Source organism: Xenopus tropicalis, chromosome 3, assembly GCF_000004195.4.
Source record: "Xenopus tropicalis strain Nigerian chromosome 3, UCB_Xtro_10.0, whole genome shotgun sequence".
NCBI classification, from domain to species: Eukaryota; Metazoa; Chordata; class Amphibia; order Anura; family Pipidae; genus Xenopus; species Xenopus tropicalis.
This window is the reverse complement of record NC_030679.2, coordinates 73,808,218-73,832,226: the sequence shown is the minus strand read 5'-3', so window position 1 is coordinate 73,832,226 and position 24,009 is coordinate 73,808,218. Positions and strand designations below refer to the sequence as shown.

At 35.7% G+C, this 24,009-nt stretch overlaps 1 protein-coding gene across 3 annotated transcripts in view; it reads left to right on the top strand.

Moving 5' to 3' along the window:
• The window catches only part of tbc1d22a (TBC1 domain family member 22A), a 316,264-nt gene that overhangs the window by 101,380 nt on the left and 190,875 nt on the right, over positions 1 to 24,009 (top strand). For all 3 annotated transcript variants that reach the window (XM_018092307.2, XM_018092305.2, XM_018092308.2), the window contains exon 8: positions 5,190 to 5,304. In XM_018092307.2, coding sequence (XP_017947796.1) covers positions 5,190 to 5,304 — 115 coding nt within the window. The remainder of the gene's footprint in view (positions 1 to 5,189; positions 5,305 to 24,009) is intronic.

Genomic DNA, 24,009 nt, shown 5'->3' with positions numbered 1-24,009 from the left:
TCAAGGAATATGTGGAAACCTGGTTTTAGTCAACTTTAAACCAATGTAGCTGGGATTAATTTGTCAGGTATTTGGGGAAAAAAATGCAAAGGTACCAATATCATTATTTTACATCTCTTTAGTTTCTTTTGATTGGCCCACATGTAAAATGTGGGAGACTGGGAGACATAGGGAATGTTAAATAGACAAAGGACCACTCTCATAGTTCCAACGGACCAATCACGCATGCCCCCGGGAAGCGTCATACCCAGTGCCAAACCCTCCCTCCCTCTCCACTTTGCACGTGTATACTGAGATGCGTCTCTGTTCTGCCTTCATACACGTTCTCACAGTGTGCAATCCAGCATTCAGCTTAACCATCCCTGTCTTCCAAATAAGCAGACCGTCTTGTAATCTAACTTGTTTATTGATAACAGGTTGTTGATTGTAAGTGGTCAGTTGCAATTAGAAAACAGGAACACAGATGTATGTCTGTGTGTGCGCGTGTGTGCGCATAAGTGTGTTTGTTTGGTAAAACTGTAAAGTATACAGCATAAAGCTTATGAATAACATATACAGCAGCATTCATTATAAATCAGCATGTTTGAACAGATTATATTAGCTCTAAGCATGACTGGTTATCTACTAGCATAACAACTACTACATGCAGATTAGAACTATCTAAAACATCACTAAAGAACAGACTATCCTGAGACTTGTATAACTCTTACCAGATATGCTGGCTATAGGATAATGGAGGTTTAAGAAGCAGGAATGCAAGGAGAGCTATGCAAATATGTTGTAGACAATATGGTGGCTTCCTTCTCCTTCCCAGAATGCACTAGCTACCCACAATGCACTGTAGTTGCATACTGAAGAACAACTTTAATTATACAAATGTAGGAAACATAAATCACAGTGGATTTCTATTGCCAGTAGATGGCGCTGTTACGTAACTACTATACAGATTCTAACTTGTTGAATAGTAATGATTCTTCAACCCTTGAGGTGGGGCAGAACACTCCCCGTCTGACGTCAACGGACGTCACTACTTGTCTTCTCCAGATTGAAAGCAGTAAAGGCGTTCTCGCAGTGATGCCAACCTTTACAAGGTTTCTGATTCACAGTTAATGTAGATGTGTAGGACTTAGCTATATGAATCAAGATGGATATCGCACGGACCAGAGACATCCAGGTGGAGAACCTGCTGAAACGGTGAGATTCAAGTTGATGATCAGAAGTCACTGTGTTAAGAACAGACACTTCAGGTCGGATCTCCTCATCTGCGTCTGGGTCTATCAATTCAAATGTGTCGCATCCGATATTGCAAGCAGTTGAACGGTACAGGAACGCAGGACCTGTGAACCATGTTGTGGCTTTCAGGTGGCAGGCTGTGATGGATCTGGTTGCGTGGTCTGCAGGATTATGTTGTGTAGGCACGTAATACCACTGTTGAGGACTAGTGGATCTCCTGATCCTCAGCACCCGATTGGAGACGTAGACATAAAAGCGTCTAGTTTCGTTGCTGATATATCCTAGGACTACCTTACTGTCCGTGTGGAACTCGACTTCTTTGATTTCTAGGCCTATTCCTGAAGTTATAAGTTCAGTCTCCATGGAGATGTTTTATCTAAAACAGGTGTGGCACTACAGGGTTTCCGGCTTCTCGTCTCCCTAGCAATGACTCTCCCAGCACGAGCGCTAAGCCCCTCTCAAGCAGGCGCACCGCTACAGGAGATCCAGCATTGTGTCTCCATGGCAGAGCCTCTCCCCATGCAAGTGTTCTGCTCCCAATATACACTTGGGAGTATTTTCTAAATACTTATAACAAATCTGGACGTTGGCATTCATTCGATATAGATAATATATTCCCGTGCAATCCGTACACCCCGCACTAATCTGCTGCAGACTAAGAACAAAGGTCAATCCACTTCTACAATATACTTTATTGGAACTTTCAACAATCAGTGGCATTCGATACAACAGATTCTGAGGCGACACTGGCAAGTATTGCAGGGTGATTCAGCTCTAGTTCCTGTCATCTGCGGACTTGTTGTCGACGTGCACCTAATTTGCGTGACACATTAGTCGACCCCCGAATGAGACACATGCTTGTGGCTAATGTAGGGCCTGCAAATACATGTTTAATCTATGCCAGTTAACAGATAGATTTGGTGCTGTACATAAGATTATACAACAAAGACCTATCGGGCAGAGAGTACTTGTATTTGTACATTTTTCTATTATTGATAATGCCTCTGATTTGGTAAAGGCACATAAAAAACAACCACCTGTCAGCAGACACTTTTACGAATGCCATTGTAGTCGCAGTATGGAATTGAGAGCTATGGGTTTATCACATATTTCCATGGGGATTAGAGGCGGAGATTTAGAAACCGCTTTGTTGAGAAAGTAGAGTGAGTGGATCTTTCTCATTGAATGTGGGTCTTGTGGTTTAAATGAGAGCATTACCCTCAATTTTTTTTCTGAAATGTGTACCTAAGGAAATACTATATTTGATTTCGATTTAAATCTCTTGTGCCTCACTATCCCATTGTGATATATTTTCCAATAACACTCCCTGTAATTTATGTTGCTCATATTGAAGTAATGAATATCCCAATAGCATTACTCCATATGGACCATTCTATATCGAATAAATGTCCATGTCCAGATTTGTTATAAGTATTTAGAAAATACCCCCAAGTGTATATTGGGTGCAGAACACTGCCATGGAGATGCGATGCTGGATCTCCTGTAGCGGTGCGCCTGCTTGGGAGAGGCATTGCTAGGGAGACGTGAATCCATAAACCCTGTAGTTCGCACCTATTTTAGATAAAAAGTCTCCATGGAGACGCGTCTCAGTATACAAGTGGAGAGGGAGGGGGGGTGTGGCACTGGGTATGACGCTTCCCATGCTGGGTTCCTGGGGGCATGTCTGTGAATCAATACAGCTGTAGGTGGTGCAGTGTTTTGATCTTTTCTTTCTTTCTTCCTTAATTGCATAAGCAGAGAAATACATGAGTAAATAATAATATAGAGGTAAATAAAATAAAAATCAACAGCACAACATGTAGTCAATGTAAACAAGTATCTGCATATGCATACATCTGGGTGAAATATATACTTTTTTTTGTTGTTGTTTTTTTAATTTCTGTTTTAATGCTGTCCAGCAATGGCCCATTATTTTGCAAAGAGTAAGCTTAACTCTTACAGGAGAAAACATGCTGCATTTCTGCAAAAGCACCTATTATGCATTTGAATCCACAGATACAGGTAATTTAGGCAGAACTCCTCTAGAGAAATAACTTCACAGGTTACTGGTAGCATATTACATTTTGAATAGAAAGTTATTTGTTGTTCATATTTTACTGGATCAGTGTCGAACTGGCCTGACATTTCAAAGAGAAGGCTAATGCAAATCAGTATGAGTACTTTATTACAGTATCATTCAAATGTGAAATACCCCTGTAAGTCAGGGGACACTTTTGGAGAATGTAATACAGAAGAAACGTGTTATCTCTTTTCCACACACCATGGAATATTAAACACAAATACATTTGAATGAATAATGCAGTAGAATCTGTATTTTATTTTGGAATCATTGGTTTAGCATATTTAGCTCAATTTTACATTTGAAGATGGAAAAATATTGTAAATGCTTATTATGACTTCATTTGTTTAAAAGGTAAAATGATAAAACTTTAGAATTTTGTTTGAGAAACTGGCAGTTAGGTGACAGCTAAGCAGTGTCAACACTGCATTTGTTCTTTATTCATCTCAGTATTATTTTGTAATTTAGAAAACAGCATGGTAGGCCTTTTATTTGTATTACATCTTGTTAACAGACATGAAGTATAAATATTCATTCTCAGACATTAAAGTTTACCTTAATTTGAGTGCATGCCGTAAAAATTGTATACCGGTGATATGTGATTTCTCTCCCAAGATTTTTCTGGAAAAAATGCTAACTTTTTTTCCCCTGTAAATAAAATTGGTTCCAAGCATGATTTAATCAGCCTTATCAAAAAACAAAGCTTTATTTTCCTGCCCTAAATGCATTTTCACGTAGGGGATCATTTATCAAATATCAAACTGGGGGAATCCAAAAGAAATGTCCTAGATATTTGGGAATGTTTTTAATAAATCAACACATTTACCAAATCTGATATCTGTATCGGTTTGGCTCAATGTGCTTAATTGCTTGAACACCTTTTCTGATTTACTTGATGGTAGCAGTTAGTCCTGCTCAGCAGCAGCTAAGTTGAGGCTTTAATTTGGCAAATCTAAAAGTTATAGGGTGGAACCTGTTAGTTATTCAAAGTAGTGTGGCTGTTTTTAATGTGTGTGAATGTGGTTTAAGGAATTGTTCTGCTAACAGCTGAGCACTGGATACATTGATTGACTATTAACAAAGTGGTATAAATTAAGAACCATGCCTCAGGTACATTTATCAGTGGCAAATAATAGCTATCTCTAGTAACTTAAAGAGAGAATTTTTTTCACTACCCTGAAATTTTTTTAGTGCAGAGAGTAAATTTGCTCTCTTAGCACTAGAGATTCAGCCCATCCACGACCCTCTCTAACCCTCTCTAACACAAAAGACAGGTTATCACAGTGGGTTGTGATGAGGAGGTGGCATTGTTTAACATGTTTATAATAAAATGAAATATATTATTTTAAAAGGAAAACGTTTGAATATTTTTTGACAAAACTATTCAGTGAACTTCATTTCATAACATTTTAACACTAAACCAGTTTTAGTTCATCACATGGCATGGGTGATATAGTGACATATAGTTCATATATAGTGACATATAGTTCCTGACATGGATGATATAGTCCTTATAAGGGTGAAGTCGCACAAAGCGTAGATCTGCTTCTCTCAGCCCCGTCAGATGGATCCGCTTTTCTACGCTGCCCGTGTGCCTGCATTACAAACTACAGAATGCGCTTCAGTGCAGCCACAGGTAGCGAGGTATTTTTGGGCAGACCGAAGCGGATGTACACTTTGTGTGACCTTGCCCTAAAATTTCAGTACTTAAAAATTCTAAGTTCTAAGTCAGAAACTACCAGACTTTATTCATGAAAACGGCATGATCATTTCAAGAAATGTTCATTTCACAAGCCTGCCCATTTAAAACATTTTTGAAAACGTAATTACTAAGAAGATATGACTAAAAATGTTTATTTTTCATTGTGTTTTTCAGGTTTTTGAAAGAATTTTATTTATATGGGCCATTCGACATCCAGCCAGTGGATATGTTCAGGGTATTAATGACCTTGTCACTCCTTTCTTTGTGGTCTTTCTTAGTGACTACATAGGTAAGTTAAGCTATGAATTACTGATTTTTAGGTTACATTTATTTATTTGTTTGTAGAACCACATGGTGACTCTACCTAAGCTGATCAGAAAACCCTGCACTACACTGATGAGCCTCAAGAAAGGTGAAACCGGTCTGTAGTTGGGAATCTGATCAGCTATTATCCTGGCTTCGGCTTCAAACCCAGTGGGTGAGCTGTAGCCTATAGGATAAACCCATGTAAATGGGATTTTTTTAAGAGTTTGGAATTCATTCCCAGAATTCCTTTTGTTTGCTTTTAGGTTACATTTAGGCACTTTTGTTTAAAGCAGTATGTTTGGCAAAACATTCTAGTTAGTATAACCGTTAAGATAAGTGTAGTGCTGTTTCTAAAACTATTAAACTTTTTGAAAATGGCTGTACAATATATGAACAATAGATAGATGTTAAATGTATTTTTTTAAATGCAACTAAGTGTATTTTTGTGAGTTTCAAATGAAACCTTTTACTCTATTGCCCTTTGAACCTGCAGCAAACACAGAAAATGCAGTATGTTACATCTAAAAAAAAATATAATTAAATGCAAACGTAGGTCCCTGTACCACAGAACTGAAATATTGTGTTAATAACGTTGAGACCATTAAGCAACATTTTCTCTAAATCCTTATACACATATACACACTGACACAAATAAAAACACATACACACTGACACAAATACAAACATATATTCTAGGCTAAGGCATAATATTCTAGAATGATGCATTTACCAGAGTCTTTTTTTTTAAATTAATTTAAATCCTTTGGCCCATTAATTTGTACATTCTTTTGCAGTGTGATATTCCTTGACTCTCATTTAGCATGCCTCTTACATTTCTTCTTATGGAAAAGGGCAAGTTGTCCTTGAGTTAAATTTGCATGGAACACCTTTTTCGTCTTTGTTTGCAATTCTTCTTTCATTGGAGGTCTTTTCATTGCTTAGCAACTAATGAGAGCTACTGCTGCTTTCTCCCTAATCATCTCTTAAGTAGGGTAGAGGCCTACTCCTGAGAGTGCTTGCAGTTTTTGCCTTTTACTCCCTCATTTGACAGATAATGAAAATGTTCTTAATGATTCTAGAGCAGTTGGATCTCTGTTGGAAGACTTTAGAGTTGTTAATTGAAATAAGAAGTTCAGCTGAGATGTGATTAGAGAATTGATATTCCATGTTAAATAGACCATTTAATTAATGTGGTAAATAAGTTTGCCTTAACTACTTTGCCAGCAACTTACATTGTTGGACCCAAGTGACTGTAAATGCAGAAGCATCTGTGTCAGGATCATAGGTGAACACAAATACATATTTATCTTCACAGCTAGTGCAAAAGAGCTTTGTTTAGATTGTTACATATTACTCTGTTTGTCTTCCTTCTTCTCTATTTTTGATAAACACATTCCTCTCAGTAATTGCATTTAATGATGAAAACAAGATTAAAGCATAAGGATACTAAAGTAAGCCTGCTTTTCTATTATATAGAGCAGCAGTTAATTTACACATTGCTGAAATTCATAGATATAAGAAAAAAAGAACTTGTCCAGATTTTTTTTTTTTTTTGCTGTGATATTGTGGTGTCTTTGATACCAAGATTTAGCCATTTAGCTGAATTATCTAAATAGAAGTAAAGGATAGTAGATTCTTCATCTTAATTGCCGCTGAAGTATGAAAGACTGGAATGACTCTGGCCCTCGCACAAATTAATGAATCTATATTTGGTTATAGATATAGTCTATTGGATTATAACCACTTTACATTTACTTTCTGAATGAAAACAAAATACTTTAGCAGCTGTTATATTGAAGCCCCCTTTGTAATATCCATACATATTTAAGCAATGTTCTTTACAGATGTTATATGTTTAAATTAGATATTTTCTCTGTCTCCGCTTAATGTTAATGCAACTTTTTTTATTCCATTTCTAATAATAAATACTATCACTCCAGCATCTTTGTTGAAGCAGACAGAATAAAACAAAGGTAATACCTAGGGGCAGATTTATTAAGACACAAATTCATTCGAACGCTCCGAGTGTATTTTCGCCGAATTTTTTGTGTCTTGCGCAACTTTTTCCTACGCTTGCACAAAAAAATCGGAAAGGTTTTCCCGTTGTTTACAATCGTTGGGTACGAAAATGTTGTGACTTTCGGATCGCCAATACGATATTATCGTGACTAATACGATTTTTTCGTAAGCATTTTCAGGATATTTGCGATCTTCAGAAATTTTCGTATCCAATCTGAATTTGTCCTATTCGGGATTCGAAATTGCGTTTTCGTGAATATGCCCCCTAGAGTCAATTCAGGTGTTTGTAGAGTATTTAATATTCCGTTACAGACAGATATTGGAGATAATTTTGGCCTATCTAGGGCTAATTCAAATATCGATTGCAGAAAATGTAGTCCTAGGGGCAGATTTATCAAAACACGAGTTCGAATCCTGAACGTGAAAAATTCGGATTGGAAACAAAAATTTCTGAAGATTGCAAATATCACGAAAATATTTACGAAAAAATCGTATTAGTCACGATAATATCGTATTGGCGATCCTAAAGTCGCGGCAAAACAGATCCGGTTTTTTTTCGCGGTAAAAATTTGAGTGAACGGTCGGAGCATTCGTGGATAAGTAAATGTGCCCACTAGTGTATTATTTCCTGTATGCTGGCTGTGGTGCAAAAAAAAAAACCATACCATTCTATTATGACTTTGCCAAAATGATTTTGGGCGATACGCACATGGGATTAAGTTCTTTTTATAGAAGCATTTAAATTGCCTATATCCAACCTCTTAAAAAAGCCTATATGCCATTGTAAAGAAGAATTTTGCTTGTGCTTTCAAACCATTTGTGTGATGGTTTTATTAAAATCATTCAAACATAAACAAATAAGGGGGCCTTCCAGCCAGGATAACATATGCTTAAATAGCTTCTTATTCAATTGTGTGTTGTGTTAATGTGATAGGGAACTTATGGGGAAATGTAGTAAGATTATTATGTTCTTATTTGTAATTGTACATAAAAAAAAAATGTAAGACCTGCTTAAAGATGAAGGTTTTTTAACAAAGTTTTATTTTCATACACCATACAACACTGCTGCAATCTTTTTCCCACTGGTGAATGGGTTTCTAAATTGCACAAAGGACAAACTGTTACCAATGCGTCCTTCTACAATCTCCATTATATTTTTTTTATTTTGTATCTTTATTATTTTAAAGGTTTAGCTTTGAAGCTACAGACCATAAAAGCAGCAGATCAGCCCTGCTAAAACTTTCTCTGCAGGGGATTGACAATATCAAAAAGAGCAGAAAGCTAAATAATGAAGTTTATTATACTGAACTGGTTCTGCACATGCTTTCCCTCTCTTCATTTGCATATCTCTGATACTATTGGCTGGTAAGGTTCAGCCAATCAGCTGAATTATCTAAATAGAAGTAAAGGATAGTAGATCCTACATCTTTATTGCCATTGAAGCATGAAAGGCTTGAATCACTGGCCCTGGTACATTTACTTTTTGAATGAAAACAACATGCTTTCCCCCATATGTAATAAAAGACACTAAGTTTGCCCAGGAGCAGTAACCCATAGCAACCAATAAGATGTTTGCTTTTATACAGGTGACCAGTCAATTCTACTTGCTGATTGGTTGCTAGAGGTTACTGCTTTTGGGTAAACTTGTGCTTTTTATTACAATATCGAGTGATATTCTTCTCTAGAAACCTTGATACATATTGTTCAAGCGATACAAAAATGTGCCCATTACTGCAGCATGTTTAGGATTTTTTTACATTTTCTCTCACAACATAATTTGGTTTATCACTTGTCTTAAATATATGATGAGTGTATAATTTTTTATACACTCATCATAAAGGGCCTTGTCACCTATGGCAATTTTATTTTTACATGTGTAATTCTCTTGGAATTGTGTGTTTGCAGTTTTGGTAAAATAGTGCTGCACTACAGCTAAATGATGACAAATAACCACCATATTGTAAAACCTATTAAAGGAATACTGTCATGGGAAAAGTTAACAGAGCTTCTCCAGCAGATTCCTGAATTGAAATCGGTTTTTCAAAAACCGATTTTTTTTTTTTATATTTTAATTTTGACATTTCACATGGGGCTAGCCATGTTCTTCATTTTCCAGGGTGACACATCCATGTGACCTGTGCTCTGATAGTGTTCAGTCACACTTTACTGCTGAGCTTCAAGTTGGAGTGATATTAACTGATCAGCATAACAATCGGAAGGTAGTAAGATACAAGCTCCCAGTAGATATCAGAATAGCCCTCAATAGGAAATCCAAGTCTGGCATTGGACTCCAGTTACATGGGAGTAGGAGAAACAATAGGTTACCTGAAAGCAGTTCTAATGTGTAGTGCTGGCTTCTTCTGAAAGCTCAGACTCAGGCAGAATGCACTGAGATGGCTGCCTGCACACCAATATCACAACTAAAAAGCATACATTTGTTGGTTAAGGAATAAAAATGTTAATGGTAGAGTGAATTCATTGCTATGTAAACAGTGTACTTTCAAAATAAAAAGTACACCATAAAAATCATGACATAATCCCTTTAAGATCAAAAGTATTTGTACTGGAGACATGAATTTGTTCTGTGATACGGACTTGCTCCAAATGATTGACATTATCGCAATACACAATTTTTGGTATTTTGATACAAAATTCAATTTTATAAAAATATTGTGATCTGATAACAGCTGATATTCCAATTCTCTTAAAGATAGAATTGATGGGTCACAAATGGAAATTTTATAAAATAGGATGCATTAAGCTGTGGAATGAAATGTTTTTTTATAATCTAATAATATAGAAGTTTGCCCCCCTTGCACTCTCTACCTGTTGAATTGTATTGTTAAAAATGGTTTGTGAAAGGATAGTTTGAGTGCATAAAGGAGCACTTCCATAAAAATATTTTTTTTTGCATTTATTGTAGTAATAATTGCATTATACAGCTGTATTTAGTATGAAGTTAGCCATTTGAAGATGAATATGGATTAAAATAAAAAACAAACCTTATCTTACCTTAGCTTATTTTGGTATGTGGTTTATAAGGGAAATTGGAAGGGTAAATTGGTATGTGTAAGCATTATCTTGTACAAAGATGTAAAAAAAATTACAATTTGTACTCAAAATCCTACTTGTATTAATAAGAGTATTTGTTGGCAGCCTTTATAGCAAAATTTGGTTTTGCATTAAAAAAAAAAAAATTAGAAAAAGGGATCAAGTACAAGGTACTGTTTTATTATTATAGAGAAAAGGGAAATCATTTTTAAAAATGTGAATTATTGTGTATAATGGAGTCTATGGGAGATGGCCTTTCCGTAATTCAGAATTTTTTGGTAATGTGTTTCCTCATAAAGATCCCATACCTGTACAAGATTGAAGCCAAGCACCAACTTAAATAATTACATTTACATTTGTAAATAATTACATTTTGAGCCACACAATATTTATGTAACATCTTATGCACATTTCAATTTCAAAAAGCAAACATTTCAACCTGGAATCAACCTGTTATGTGTTTTCATATTGTTTTGATGATGTATGTTACAATAGATCTTGTAAATTGAGCATATAAAGATCTTATAAATCTAGATGCATTACTGAGTTATTTTTCAGCAGCAGCCCTGAAAAAAATGCTTACATAATTACAGAATGCATTTACAAAAATGTCCTACATAATACTATAATTCCACAAAATGTCACCAACCATCTTAGATCAATGTGGTAAAAACTATAATCCCTAAAAAAGACATATATATATATATATTTTTTTTTTTTGCAATGCAAAACTCTTAAGTTCTAAACATTTTTGTAAATTCTAAACATGAATCTCTCTTCTGTTGTTTTATTCAGGTGGCATCAAGTCTAAAAAAAATCCAGCTTGCTATATTTTAAAAAAAATATATAAAGAAACTTAACTACCAAAAAATTCAGCTTTGAATGAAAAGTTATTGAGTCAAAACAGGAAGAATATGATGGAATTAGTTAGCTGATGTGTTAGGTGTTTTCAAAACTGTGTCTCAAATAATGCCCACTCATAAGGTCCCTTAGAGAGAAGGGCCGGGACCAAAACTCAGTTGTTAAAATAGACAGCAAATTAGTAATCATGGCAAAATAATTATGTTATGACTTGGGTTACGGTAGTTATGTGCTAGTAATGAATAAAGTTTAAAAATAGGGGTTATGTACTTTTTCTCCCTCTTTTCTTTGGCTGTTAAGCAGTTATTTTATTTGCGGGTAAAAGTGATGCAAGTCTACTTGGTGAGGTAGGATTGGGTACCTTTAAATACATTCATGTTAAGTCGTAGGGATGTTTTTTCTTTTCTTTTACTTTGTGTACTCCTTTTATGGTTGTGGCTAACTCATCCTCTATTTGATTAGAAGCTAGAAAGTGAACTGCAACTCAACATGGAGTATTTTGCACTATTTGTGCTACTGGAAATAGGCAGAATCTTTTGCATTTTTGTGAGTGGTTGTCATCCAGTTTTTTTTAATTCTATCTTAAAGGTGTAGCTCACATTTAAATTAACCTTTAGTATGATGTGAAGAATGCTATTCTAACAAAAATTTGCTATTCATCATTTTTTATTTTAACTTATGTAACTAAATTGAAAGATAAGTAATAAGTAAAAATAACAATAACATTTTAACCTTACAGAGCAAAAGTGTTTTGTCTGCTGGGGTCAGTGACCTATTTGAAAGTTGTAAGAAGTCAGAAGAGGAAGGCAAATAATTAAAAAAAACTTTTAAAAATGAAGAACAAAAGTTGGTAAGAGTAGGCCATTCTATAACATACTAAAAGTTAACCTGAAGGTGAATCACCCCTTTCACAAATCTAAAATTAGCCATGGGGGACTTGCCCACTAGGATAGGCAGGTTCTTTATACACGTTTCTAGGCAGGGAGTATATGTTAAACAAAATTCTCAATTTCTTCAAAAAATAAATAAAGGCTAAATACATGTAACCCATTCAGCATATTATAGATGAAATCAATAACTTACAGTGCATGTTTCTAAACTCTAAATGATTATGAGAACATTTTATACCACTTTAAGAAACATAAGAGTGAAAATGAAATGGCAATTTTAACAAGATAAATATTTTAGTGTAACTTTAAAAACATTGGTTAATTTTAAAGCCTTGAAAGGAATTATTACTTTATGGTTAAATACCATCCACATGTCCCAAATCATGTCATTTTTTTTTATTTGTTTAAACACGAACATAGTCTGCTTTATGATGTATTTGTTTTGAAGTAGTGCATTATCTCTAGCTTATGTATAAATAGATTTTAGCATTCAACTAATTATTGTCTCATTTGACACATGATCTTGTGAATGCTTAGAATACAAAAAAGCAAATTAAATGGCTGCAGTCAGTGCATTCTAGATTTCCATTAACTTTCAAATCAAGTTTTAAGTAATGCCATATTTTTCATGCTATATTGCCACATTATCTGCTTTTTTTCTAAATTTCAAATGAAAGGATTCAACTGCCATTATGGGCCTGATTCACTAAAGGGCAATAAAACGTGCGCTAATTTTATTGTGCGCTAAAATTTTTACCGCGGCTTAATTTTGCCGATTTTTCGCACAATTCACTATAAGCATACTCACGCTTTTTTACGCGCGATATTGCATGCGTTATTTAACTCGCGAAGACTATTTCAATGCGGTATTTGCTGGTACATGTGCTAAATTATGCCCGCGAATAGTCACCGCATATGAATGGTAGCTTAGAAATAGTGTATAAAAATTGTCGCCGCATATAAATGGTGTATATAAATATTAGCCACATATAAATGGTATCATATAAATAGTAGATGCTTATAAATAGTAGCCACTAGTGATGAGCAAATGTGTTCTGGTTATCTTTAGTGAAAAATTAGCAAATCTTTCGAAAGATCCACGAAACGGCAAAAATGTTGTGCGGGCAAAAAAATTGTTGCTGTGACTATTATTTTTTGACGCTTGTATAAATTTTTGTATGTGCGGTGAATTTTTGCGTGGCAAATTTTTTCATGCGTTTTACCATTGGCGGATTGTTTTGCAAAACGCATGAAAAAATCTGCCGCAAAAAAATTCAACGCACGCCCAAAAATTTGCTGCGAATCCATGCCTGGCGAAACATTTCATCACTTGTAGCCAAATATAAATAGTCGCGTAAATGAACGCACGCCATGTTAGCCATACACGCCAATACTTGCAGAAAATTACTGTATTAAAAATGAACATTTCCCTGCAAACTGGCAGCTGCGTCACTCTAGGGGAAACACAGACTTGAATAAATAACACTGTAAGTCCATATTTTATTGCAAAAAATCATTTACTGTACTTTTCTATAATTTTTCGCCTGCCTGTAGTAGGTGTTAATTTTCGCATAGCCGAATGCGATATTTAGCGCGCAAAAGTTATAGTGAATCATGCGATCGTATTCTTTTCAGCGCGGAAATTAACGCATGCGGTAAAACTAGTGCGAGAAATAACCCATGCGAAAATGGCGATTTTTTGCACGCGATAATACTATGGTGAATCGTGCGCAAGTTATTTTGCGTTTTTTAACGCAAAAAAGCGTGCGATAATTTTTATCGCACTTTAGTGAATCAGGCCCTATGTGTCTTTATCCAAAGAACCCAATTTTGTGGTGGGTGTTAGACTATAATTCATTGGGTTTGTTCCCATTTGCAGGTCATATCAGGGAAGGCCCTTTATACTAAGGACTATGCTACATAGCTCTTTCTAGGTGACCTGTAGGTCTTCTCAGCCACCTCAACACAATGAAGATTATTTTTGTATGTTTGTAGTTACCAAAGAAATTACTACCTTTGACTGGCTTTGCATTACACAGTATGTTTTGCTAATCGATTTTTCAATTGCAAATTATTAACCAATTGCTATGCAGTAGTGTTCATCACTAATATTTTAAAGGTACTTTTAAATTTTGCTTCCTGGTACTTTTTTTGTCAGAGTTTTATGAATAAATATGCCGCCAATAACAACCAACACCCCAAAACTGGGGCAGGGTTGCAAGGGTTTCTGGAACAGACACTGGGGATTAAGGAAGAAGATGATACTGGGAAACAAGCAGATTAAGCAAGGTATCCAAATTCAATCAGATACCAGAAAACCTGATAATATAGCACAACCAGAATCTTAGCTTAGAAAGACCTGCAATTGATTATTAAACCTGGGTCTAATTGTCTTTATTTTATTTTTATATTTGGTGCCATACTCAACACAGTTATGTTAGAGCATAGACGCAAAAAAGGCAAAATGAAGTTGTAGCACAGTGCAGCTGCTTTGCCATCAGTGGGTCATGCCAAATGGCAGCTCAGTAGGTAAGGTAGAAAGGTGTTTCTGCAGCCAAAAAGCAGGTATCCAGAGGGACAATTTCCCCACATCCGCTAATTGCCACCATGTGTCTACCAGAATAATTCAGTACAGGTGAACTGCCCCGAATGCACATTAAGTATATAGCAGTGCTTATATTACTGTAGCACTTCTGCTTATCAGCTTTGGGGATTTGTGTTCTGTTCTGACACAAGCACTATTTGCAAGTTGCTTGTACATTCTTTTATTTATTTATGGGTTTCCTCCAGGTATTCTGGTTTCCTCCCACACTCCAGAAACATTTAGGCAGGTTAATTGACTCATCATGAAATAGATCCATGTGTGTACATGTGAATTCAATAGAGATCTTAGATTGTAAATTTACTGGGGCAAGTGCTGGTGTGATTGATGGGCAGTCTCTAAAGGTGGCCATACACGAGGCGATTTCGCTCGTTGTGCGATGAACGATTATATCGACAAACGATCGTATGGCGATCGAGTTCCCATACGATATGCCATCCACGGGCAACGATAATTCGGGAAAGATTTTGTCGCATCATTATCGTAAAATACCTACGATCGTACATCTACGTACGATCGATGTCGTTGCTGGCAATCGTGACATGCGCAGAGAACAATCGTTGAAAGACAAATGTCTGACACTCACACCAACTGGCAGATTTTATCGTTAAACGACCAAAATTTTTAAACCTGGCCGATCGATTTTGGGGACGATAATGTCGGCTCGTTTAGTGGGCCGACGATCGTTCGTACACCACCAACTATACGATAACTTAACGATAGCATCGGATCGTTCGGGAATCGGTCGTTTGTAAGTAAAAAATCGGTCCGTGTATGGCCACCTTAAGTCTCTGCAGGCAAACAATTCCTTTGGAGTTGTAAAGAAATGTTGAATTTAATTAAAAAAAATCTTCTTGTGTTGGGACAGCAATAGTACATCTGTTTGATCACCTGAAGGGTGGAATTATGTGAAAGTTAAGATGTGTGGGTATGAGAGTATTCATGTAACTGCTAATCTGATTGGGATTATCCCTACCAGAGGAGCTGCCCATCTTTTTTGTGTTAGTTTGCAAAATCTGTGTTATTAGATAATGAAAAATGTTACTATTACAATGGCAAGAATTGGCCCCAATGGGTTATAATGTCTTAATAAGCAGCAAAATGCTTTTTTAGTATTAGCTTAATGTACCATTCACTAGATGCAAAATACAAAAGGTTTATAGATACTTTAGGGAAATTATACCTGATACAACAGTAATTACCACACATAATTTTACCCCAAAAGTAGATATTTATTATGAAATAATGTCCTCAATTTTTTTCCACTGACAGGAGGTGATTAAAATAGGTCCTGTGCCTCATAATATAATGATTTCCAGTGAATTCCAGTGTGATATGCAGTAAAAATCTAAAATAACATCCAAAAATATATTGTTTTGATTAAACCAGCTCCTTTGTGAGTTAAAATTATTTTCATTGAAACAATAAATCTTTGCTATGTCACTAAATTTCTCTTACTGTTAATAGGAATTCTGAAAAGTATTTTAGCATGCAGCAGAGCAAGATTGAAGTGCCACAGGAGTCATAATTAGTGTAAAGCTGGCAAGGCAAGAAGATGCACACAGTCTGTAGGGACCTACCAGAGCAATAATGTAGAGAATTTACTATTAGATGAATCTCAGTGATGCAGCCCATTTTTTAACACATTCCAATTATCATAGTGTAAATTAAAGTTTGAATGACAGTAAAGGAAAGGGAAACTATCTCGGTTATCATGTTGATAAATTAGAGTTCTTCAAACCAGTGGTAGTTACTTCCCTTGTTTGCATTTAATTTGAACGTAATTGCTCCCCCCCCCCTATCTACTAAATAGCCATTCAAATGCTTTTCAAATGCTCATTTGAAGGAAAAACTTTTTTTTAATAAAACATGCATTTTAGGACACTGGCATCTATGAAGTATTGAGAATTTTACTGACAATCAAAATCATGGTTCACATTTAAATTTAATTTTAGTATGTTTTTGAATGTCTTATTCCTAGCAACTTCACAATTGGTGTTCATTGTTTATTTTTTGTAGTTTTGGAATTTTGTTTTGTTTCTGCCTCTTTCCAGCTATCAGATGGGGGCCTCTGACCCTTGCAGCCACAAAAACTATTTTTCTGTGAGGCTACAATTTTATTGTTATTTTTGCTTTTTATTGCTTAACTTCCTTATCAGTCCCACTTGTCTTCATATTCCGGTCTCCCATATAAACCACTGCCTGTTTTTTCGGATAAATAAGACCCTATTTTTCATATAGCTACTAAAATATCAAATTGGATATCTGCTGAACAGAAAGCTATAAAACGTAAGACTTTCAAACTCTCACATTTTTATGCGGATTTCTGCTACATGTGCCTGCACTTGAGCGTATTCTATTCATTCGGGTGCAGGCACAAATAGGAGGCGTAGGGCGGAATTTTCGGCAAGCGTTTTTCCGCTTGCCAAAAATATCCGCCTTACGCCTTGTCTGACATCAGTATTAGCCTTGAGTGTCTTTGGTCTTTTTTAACCCAAATTAATTTTGTAACTATGTAAACCAATTGCAACTAGTTGTCCATGGGAAGCACAACAAGATACAAACATTAACTTTGGTTGCCTTGCTAGTATTATCACACAATTAATTTTGTAGCTAGCAGAGGAGTGGGAAGTTGTAATGTGTTTTGATTCAGTCTTTAAAGCGTAAGGGAAAAAGAATGGGCAGAACACCTAAAACTCCTAAAATGCCTTATTTCATTGCATTTTTGTTTATTTAACCAATATTTGCTCTGAGCCATTTTGTGATGTTGAGCAGATTTATCAAAGTATGAAATTGGAGCTCATCATAGTAAAATGCCACCACTGCCACTTAATTTTTATGGGATTTTTAAAGGCATATTTGTCAGTGGGTGAAAGTTAGATTTCACCATTTGATAAATACACCTCTAAAAATGCTATGGAATAGAGTGCGGTGGAATTTTACTGTGGTGAGCTCTGATTTTACACTTTGATAAATCTGGCCCTTAATGTTACAGCAAGGCAGAAGAGGAGATAGAAATATTGTTTCTCCTACGCCATGTAACTGAGTTAAGACCCAGACTTGGATTTTTTTTACTATTGAACACTATTCTGATATCTACCACTTTTTGCATACAGGTGTCAGAAAGCTGCTATCTTGCTACCTTCCCATTGTTCTGCTGATTGGCTGCTGGGGGGGGGGGAGGAGGTGATATCACTCCAACTTGCAGCTCAGCAGTAAAGTGTGACTGAAGTTTATCAGAGCACAGGTCACATGGCTGTAGCACCCTGGGAAATGAAGAATATGGCTAGCCCCATGTGAAATTTTAAAATTAAATTTAAAAAAACTGTTTACACTTTAAAAACAAAAAAAAACAGATTTCAGTGCAGGATTCTGCTGTAGAAGCTTTATTAACTGATACATTTGGAAAAAAATATGTTTTCCCATGACTGTATTCTTTTAAATGATTTATTGGTTTTATGCATTCACTGCTCATCATTTTTCTTACTTTTCATTAGCTATTAAGGGACTAAGTTTCAACACCAAGATGAAAAATATAGCTTGACCTCAACTAAAAATTGGGTTTCTCCCATAGATGGCGATTTTTATATATTTATCAGTTTTTCCTCATGTGTTCTTACTGGGATTTTATGTGGAAAAAGAGGTGCATTTAAACCAAGTAGTAAGGGACTGAAAGAAGAGTAATTGGAGTGGGCTGATTTTGCAGGTGGGGTGTGGTCATGGACCTGCTAAAACTATGAACATTACTGGATATGTAATGCGATAGGGAAGTTTCTGTTAAAGGATTGCAAAAACGGCATCATTCTATAGCTGAAATGTGTATAAATGATTTTGCATGTGTTTCAATAGTTAATTTAAAGGGATGTAATCCAAAAATGTAGACCTTGCTCAATGAAAATTCTAAGCAACTCTCCGATATGAATGAAATATTTTTAACAGATTGAAATATGATTTCAGCTTAGGACAGGACTGGAATGGATATGTAATCACTTATAACAGACATTGAAATCCATTTTTCAAAAGCACAGATTGTTTCATTTAATTTTGAAATGTCACATGGGACTAGCCATATTCTTCATTTCCCAGGGTGCAACAACCATGTGACCTGTGCTCTGATAAACTTCAGTTATACTTTACTGCTGAGCTGCAAGTTGGAGTGATATCACCCCCCTTCCATTCCCCAGCAGCTGACCAGCAGAACAATGGGAAGGTAGCTAGCAGCTCCCAATAGATATCAGAATAGCACTTAAGAGTAAGAAATCTAAGTCCGGCTTGGGACTCCTCTAGTTACATGGGAGTAGGAGAAACAATAGGTTATCTGAAAGCAGTTCTAATGTGTAGCGCTGGCTCTTTCTGAAAGCTCTGGCTCAGGCACAATACACTGGGATGGCTGCCTACACACCAATATTACCACAACATAAAAAATACATTTGCTGGTTCAAGAGTAAAATTTTAAAGGGAGTGAGTTATTAGCTATATAAACAATGTAATTTAGAAATAAAAAGTGCACCATAAAAATCATGACAGTATTGGATTCAGTTGGGCCAGAAGCATGAATTCGTCCGAATCCTGCTGAAAAAGGCAAAATCTTAGCCCAGTCCTGGACTGAATCCTGGATTCAGTATTGAATCCCTAGTATTGAATGAAGGATCTAAGCTGTGCTATTAAGCTTAGGGACATGTGCCAAGTTCTGATTGGTCAGTGAACATTAATTTTTCTGGAGTTGAACGTGAATTCTTGAAGCAGGTTGGACAATGAAAGTTAGGAAGATGCAGTCGGGGACAAAATGGAATGAATACTACTCTTGGTTAAGGAGAGGGGATTTAGCAACTGTGTGCTAAACAGGATGTGTTTTTAAACTTGTATCTGTTGTATCCTGATGCTACAAATAATTTGCTACATATAATTACATATGAATATGTAAATTATACAACATCCTTAAACATACAAATCTCAATGTATATACAAAATATATCCATATTGGATGTAATAAATATGACATCAATTAGGTAACATAAGTGGTCATAATATGTAGAAACTGCACAACTACAACAACAAATGCAGTAAAAAAAAAAACAAAACAAAAAAAAAACAAGCAGGGATCTATACTCTCTTGCTTTAGATGTACAAAAGAAAACAGCTCAGTGTGCGATATATCTGTCAGAGCTGTCATATATCCATTTTATTAAAACAATGTAGGTATATTCATTCTCTTTTCAGTGACTTTAGGTCTGATTTCAGTATTAAATTGGGAATGACAAATTTTACATTGCAACAGCTATAACAAAATTATATATATATTCTTATATATTATAAGAAACTTCTTGGAGAATGGCTAGTAATATTTTTACATTGTGTAAAAAAAATACTGTGTTTGTAAAGGCTGCAAAATTTGCATATTAGATTTAAATAAATGAGTCTTAATTTTAATTTATGGTACTTTTTTTTTTTTTTAGCAAAGCTTATTATATTTAGCAACTTTTTTTTGAAATAGCTATGCAGATGATTCTAAATCTGAGTACAGGTACCAGCCACTGTTTTGTAATTATTTCCTGCAGTTATTTAACTACTTTGTTTTTGGTGATTTCTACCTACCTTACATATTTGTTTCTGTATTTTTAGTCATAAAACAGCTTAAAATATTGAATTTAATACATTGTGTCTTTTTGCAATTAAATTAATAAGAAAATTCAAATCTTTGTCAATGGTAACTTTGCTTCTGATATTAACAGTAGCAAACTTAATTTGTTTCTAAAGATTAGTTCTAGATTGGGGAGTGTTGTGGGAGTTCACTGAAAGGAACATTAACCAAAACAGCAGTTTGGATAAATGTTGTGCCAAGGGAGCTAAAAGAAAATAAGATTTTGAATAATGATGGCAGAAATCAAATGGAGTTGAACAGAAGCCAAAGGACAACTGCAGGTGTCAAAAGAAAAGAATTATTACAGAGTAGAAAGCTAATTGCAATTAATGCAATTGTGAGAAAAGAAATGTGCTCCAGAGGGAGCCGCATACTTAAGTTCTGGCACTTTCACTTTTTTTGTAGCTTTCCCATGGTCTTCCTATAGTTATAATTATTAATTCCTTCCCTTGATGTTGTGTTTTGTTAGAGCATCAAGTTCTTTTAAGTTAGACTCTTTTAGAAAATGTTGCCCTGGGGTAGATGAAAAGTGTAATTGATTTTGTCATCTGTGTGGCATCAAAATCCCTGGTATCTAATAAAAGAAAAAAAGATCAAAAAGGAGTCAAAAAAATAGCTTCACATTTTTATAGAACATTCACTGATCATTATAAACTGGATCTTCAATTATAAAATTAGATTTATCAAATGAGTAATCAAATAGACTTTATAACATGCCTTCCATCTTTTATATTATAAAAAATAAGAACCTTAAAGAGTTTAAGTTTTTGTCCTAAAGATAAAGTTATATACACCGGACCAACAATTAGAACACACTTTGGAGTGGTATATTTTTTTATTGGGCATAATTTGTAACAGTTTTTCCTAGGGCTAATACACACCTGCTACTGCATCATAAAACCCATTACCATGGTATGTTATGGATAAGATGGTTCACGTTTTTTTTGTGCACTAACTTCCATGTCTTTTTGGAGCAATACCAGTACATTTATTTATAAAGCGCCAACATATTCCGCAGCGCTGTACAATAAGTTTATCAAGCTGTTCTTTCAGTTTTTTTCACTCTTATCGGTTATTAAATGTATTTTGGTTCTCTCCCTGCCGTTGGTGGAGCCCATTTTTTGTGGGGTGAGGTATTTTTTTTTATTGAATAGATGTATGTTATATCTGTAACCACAAAACAAAACCGTTGTACAATGCTTTAGCAGAGTAGAAATACATGAGCGTATTAGTGCAAGGTAGAGTTCATATGCATAAGTCTAAACCAGCTAGTTCACCAATTATAATAGGACTGAAGGTGTTCTCTGAATGGAATGTGGCCTAAATTAGTCTGTGTTGATTCAAAAGGGGCGGCCAGAGGAAGTTACATAGGTGTCTTCCTCTACTGCACCCTACCCGGCCCTACCTTGCATTTCATTCCAAAACCTTATACTGTGCTCATCACTGTGTGTTTTTTAAATCCATTATTCAGTGCAGAGTGCAGCACGCAGGGGGACGCAAGTGCCTTCCCAAATGAGCAGGAAGGGGTGTGCTTAAAAACATTTGCTTGTGCTAGTAACAAACCAATTACGTATTTTCTAAATAAAAGAAAAAGTGATAGAAACTAATCAGTACTTAATATGGTTTCATGTCATTTGTTGGACTTAAATGACCCTAGAAATCTGAATCACCAAGTTGGATGACCATATCTGATTTTGTTGGACCTCCTTATTGGTGCTACAGGTCCAGTCTGTATTTTATCAGTCAGTTGGGCTGATTTTGACCATATTTCTTAGCCATAAGGGGGTATATGCCCCTTAAAGGGGGCAGCTTTAACAGGCAATCTTGTGATTGGATAGTTCTGACCACCATGACCATTTGTATTTGGTGGAGCCCCTTCTTGACATGCATTTGGGCTATCAGCAGGGAATGAAGTCTGAGAAGTTAAACTTCTACTTACATCACTTATTGTTGTTCCCAATGAATGGAATGATGCTGTTAATAATTTAGTTTTGTTTTTTCTAATTGACAGTAATTACTTCTCTGATTGTACTTGATATACTGTTTAAGGAAACAATGGTATAGCGATTAGACCAGTTATATTATCATGGCTTCTCTACATTATCATGCAAGTTTATCAAGTAGTAGTGTCAATAGGCAGTTTTATCCCACGATCAGTGCTAAATACAGAAAAGTAAATTGCTTTTACTGTAAAAACTGGGCGACATACAAAAAAAATAGAAATATTTTTAGAAATGTAAGCATTTATAGTTGTTGAATCAGTATTATTGTTTGCAGCTTTGATGTTGATTATACAGAAAAATCAAAGGGCTTTGAGCCCAGTCTTTAGTCCAAAGAAATGTTCTTTCCTACCTATCAAATAGAAAACTGGTGATTTTGTTTGCCTTCTGCTTGATGTAAAAACTGCACTGTGTCTATCAGATCTGTTACAACTTATAAAGTTTTACCAAACAATATGAGCATGTTTCATTTGCTTTTCTTTCTTGAACAAATCTCTTTCCTGCTGGGATAAATTTTGACCATGTTCTGTCATGCTGCCTTATTCTTAAATTCTTTTCTCTTCAGCAGGAAACTCAGTCTTTTGTAAGTGTCAGGGTATAACCACTTACAGGTTAGAGTTGGGACCAAGGAGGAAGCTGGTGTACAAATTAGGCAGAAAATAATCTGGTTCATGGTAATCAAAAGGTTAAGAGAATGTGTGGTTGTTTCCAGGCTAAAGATCAGGGCAGGTGGCTGTCAAACGTAATCAGGAGTCAAACCGTGAAAGTCAGGAGCCAGAAATCAGTCAAACAGGAATTATAGCGCACACAGGAGTTGAACCTATACTCAGGCATTAATCCTAGGTCCTCAGCGCGCTCTTTATTTTTTCTCACACCAGTGGTGACGTGATGATGTCACACGCCTGTGTGTTGATGTCACCACGCCGGGGACGCAACCCATGGGGCACCATTGTGGATGCATTGCCAGAAAAGAGAGGAGTGCCGTCGGGCTTTCTCAACAATAAGTTTCAGACTGATCACAAAAGAGTTTGTAGTATGTGAAAATTATCAGGTTGAGGGAGCCTGTGTCACTAATTTAACAAACTGACCCCATTATACGTTAGACCTCCCTAATGCCAACTGCTTAATAGCAGCAAGAAGTTGTGTGCAATAAGGGGCATTTTCCTATAGCTTGGTGATTTTTTTTTTTAACAGATTTGCAGTTTAATGTAACAGTAACTGAAAACAATTACATTGACAAATATAAGGTGGTGAATTGCTCTACTTTATTTCACACAATTTATTATATATCGACTTTGTACTTTTAAAGACCAGCTTTCCTTTCAAGTTATTTAGTTTTCTGCATATTAGATGCAGCTCAGTGAGTTCACTTTGAAATCATTCATCATAGGCGGATTTTCAATAAGGCTAGGGGAGGCTAAGCCTCCTCAAACCTGCTTGGCACATTAAAAACAAAACAAAACCTCACTCTGTTTCGGCACTGTCCTGGAAATCTTCTGTTCCTGCAAGCTCCGGTTCTGCTGTGCTCTGATTGGATCTTTCTTCTTGTGGATTCTCCAATCGGAGCATAGCTTTTTTGACAGACAGTAAAATTGACCAATCAAAGCACAGATGCAGTCAGGGC